We start from the raw sequence: 3,396 nt of genomic DNA on the forward strand, positions 1-3,396 counted from the left end.
GCAATTTCTGTTTCACAGAGTCCATGATGCTGTGGGTGATGTGCTGTTTTCCACTAAAGCCTCTTCACCCTATGATTTGGCTTTGGTGCAGCTAAGAGAATCCGTCTCAGATGCTGTGGTCCCTCAAATGGTTCAGAGTTACAATCCAGGTTTGATTACAGTCTTGCTTAGTGAAGACAGTAGTTTTTAGAGTAACATCTTATTCAGTGCCAGAGTAGATCTTTGTCTCTTTACTTATTATTTTAACAGTTATACGATTTGATGTTCAGCTTCTCTGCCTACAGGTGAATCTGTAGTTGTGGTGGGATATGGTGGCTTGGGTCGGAGATGTGGTCCGTCTCTGACCTGTGGTGTCCTCTCCAAAGCCATAAGCTGGAAGGACCAGCCTGTCATGCTTCAGACCACTTGTGCAGTACAAGCAGGGACCAGCGGAGGTGCTGTGGTGCGAACACGCTCAGGAGAGCTGCTGGGTGAGAAACCCTGCAACTACAAAAATCCTGTACTCTTTATGATCAGTGGGGGGCATATGATGACCATAGAAAACTTCCCTGTAACAATCCACCACATGTGTAGAGAGAAGGCATGATATACACAGCAGATTGCTCTTTTTGCTCTGCCGCATTTGCAGTTTTAAGAGTATATGGATTTATCTGCTGTTTTGCAGGTATCGTGTCCAGCAACACAAGGGACTTGGCTGCCAAAGTGACCTACCCCCACCTCAACTTTAGCATCCCAGTGACGGTTTTCCAGAGATCGTTGCAGCTCTTTCACCAGACAAGGGATGCTAATGTGTTCAGGGTGTTGGACACCACTGAAAAAGAAGTCAGCACAGTGTGGAGGCTACAGGGTGCACAAAGCAAACTATAACTGAGGAACATTGAACCCTGAGATATGCTAGAGAAAAAAATTGGATTGTCAAATCAATATGGATCATATGCAAAATCATATTATGTAATCAAATTGATGTTTTTCTTTTTAAACAAAACTGTTATTCTCAAAGATATAACAATGTTTTATACCTTGATTTGTTACAAGTCACAGATCTAAAGGAGTAAATGCAACTAAAACAAGAATCTTTCATTCCTAATGTTGATACACTTAACCCAGAATCATGCAGTAAACTGTGAAATATTTATAAGACTTGCTGTGAACAGACAAGTTAAGGTTAATTTAATACCTGCCGGAATTGTTTTATTGTACTGTAATGTACAGTAATGTAATCATATTAATAAAGTATTTTTTTCTGGTGACATTTCAGTGCACGCTTGGTATATTTCTATCACAAATTACCAAAGGAATACAAATAGAGGTAGAGGGCTGTATTAAGCAAGATTATTTACCTATATTTCTCCCTGTAAATTCATAAAACATCTGATAAAACTATGGCAGAAAAAAGGTGTTACCTCTTAAAATATCTTCCTTTTTTTACTGTTGTATCATCAAGAAAAGATTTAGTTTAGAAGCATGTGTTAGGATTTACACCTGGTTTGGTTATATATATGGCTTCTTTTCACCAAGCAGGAGGAATATTTAGCATAATGGGCTGACAGGTTGCTGAAAATGATTGGTCCCTTTGGGTAGCCAGAAGACCTGCTGTCAATATTCAGGTATTCAGACATCTGTTGGCAGGCATACCTTCTCACAGCTGATAGCTAACACATTTAAGGTTTCACCCACTGGGACATTACTGGTTTTGATTTCCATTATCACTAAAATGTGAAACTGAGAAATGAAATTTTATAGGCTTGGTTTTTACAATACTAAAACAAACTTTCTTGGCCTTAGCTTCCAAGAATGTGCATTCAATGAAACATACTGTAAGGTTTCTATTTCACTGTTACCAGACTGAATAGTACACAGTGGCGAGGCTTGAGTAATGTCCAGAGGAGAGAGTTTTCTATGGGCATTGTGCTGTTAAAAGTGCTGATATGCAGACCTGGGTCTGTATCTCATTTCTGTTTCCCATAGCTACAGTATAAGAAACACTCCACTGCAGAGTCAGCTAAGGCAAGAGTAGAAGTGAGCAGACAATTAAATATTTTTCTCAGAAGATAAGTCACACAGAGAAGAGCTTTATGTCTTTGAAATGGTATTTTTTAAGGTTGGCTGCGAAGATGTGCATACAATTTTATTTATTATAATGTTTGTACTTACATATTCATGTTTCAAGAATGTAGTTTAACTTGTTTGAAAACTTTTCTTAAACTGATGCCTGCAAATGATCCACAAAAAACAAAAGCCATCATGCCACCCAATGGGTAGATTTTTACTTCTAATAATAGCATGGCTTTTAGAATCAGTGTTTTCAAGACACCAACACCACTGCTCAAGGATCATGACAGTGCTAAAATTCGACAAGGAATGACCAGAGAACAAAAGCTCAGACTCAGATGTACGGCAGCCAGCTGGGCCACATAGACCAGTTTATTTTATTTTATTCATTTTTTATTAAACACAATAATTGATCCACATCATGATGTACACTTGTCAACTAAGCAGTATATTCTGCTGGGCTTTCAAGGCATTAATACTGGGACTAATAGGTGACAGTCTGTCTTCTGATACACACATTATATACAAGCTAAAGAGTGATGCGTGAGAATTTTTTTTTTAATAAGTCATGAGTTATTACAGTCACATATGAGCCGAAGCGAATTACATGAAAACGGTAAAGACTTAGGGTGCTTTTCAATATCCTGACATGGCTTCCTCTCTTTATCGCCCATTTCCTGCCTGAAACCAAAACTGGTTATATGATTGTTGTCAATCTGCAGAAAGAAAAGATGAAAGAGGCCAATTTGGACTATTGAAATGCACCCGATCTTTCTCCATTTCTTTATGCAAGCACAAGACAAGCACCTGCAGCTGCTTAAAGTCTCCATTATGCATCAGCTAAAAACTGCTCAAAGATAGTTCCAAGGACTTACAACAGAAGAGAACAAAGATTCACAATATGAGGGACAAAACCCAACTCCAGACCCATAATTTCCAAACAGTGATATGTCCCCTTCCCCTGCCTGTTAAAGTACATCCTGTAACATTAAATAAGCCCATAATATATTCATCTTCCCTGTCCCAATCCGTGCAACCCTCTCCCTTTGCTTTTTCATAAGCCAGTGTTGTGAGAGCTTCACTACGTCCATCTCTTTGCAGGATCTGTGTGTTGTGTGTGTGTGTGTGTTTGTGTTCGGGACATCAATGCTCCTGTAGAGAGGTTGGACTACACGTTTACCAGATATAGCCTCCATCATCCACCTCTCCCACCTCTTCCTCTTCAGCCTCCTCTGCAGTCTCCTCAGCCTCTTTCTCTTCTTCGTCTTCCCATCCAACCCCACTGCCAATATCACCTGAATATGCCATTTCATTATCTGTAGAGAGATGGGGGAAAAAACCAGG

At 39.5% G+C, this 3,396-nt stretch overlaps 2 protein-coding genes across 3 annotated transcripts in view; one reads left to right on the forward strand and one right to left on the reverse strand.

The window, feature by feature from the left end:
• Window positions 1–1,252, forward strand: part of tysnd1 (trypsin like peroxisomal matrix peptidase 1) — a 3,590-nt gene extending 2,338 nt beyond the window's left edge. The window contains 3 exon segments of the mRNA XM_032540799.1: window positions 19–149; window positions 285–470; window positions 665–1,252. Of these exon segments, the coding sequence (XP_032396690.1) occupies window positions 19–149; window positions 285–470; window positions 665–867 (520 nt within the window). The 3' untranslated portion in view covers window positions 868–1,252.
• Window positions 1,253–2,418: 1,166 nt separating this feature from the next.
• Window positions 2,419–3,396, reverse strand: part of spock2 (SPARC (osteonectin), cwcv and kazal like domains proteoglycan 2) — a 26,197-nt gene continuing 25,219 nt past the window's right edge. For both annotated transcript variants that reach the window (XM_032541562.1, XM_032541561.1), the window contains one exon: window positions 2,419–3,368. In XM_032541562.1, the coding sequence (XP_032397453.1) occupies window positions 3,229–3,368 (140 nt within the window). In that variant the 3' untranslated portion in view covers window positions 2,419–3,228. The remainder of the gene's footprint in view (window positions 3,369–3,396) is intronic.

This window comes from Etheostoma spectabile, chromosome 17, assembly GCF_008692095.1.
Source record: "Etheostoma spectabile isolate EspeVRDwgs_2016 chromosome 17, UIUC_Espe_1.0, whole genome shotgun sequence".
NCBI classification, from domain to species: domain Eukaryota; kingdom Metazoa; phylum Chordata; class Actinopteri; order Perciformes; family Percidae; genus Etheostoma; species Etheostoma spectabile.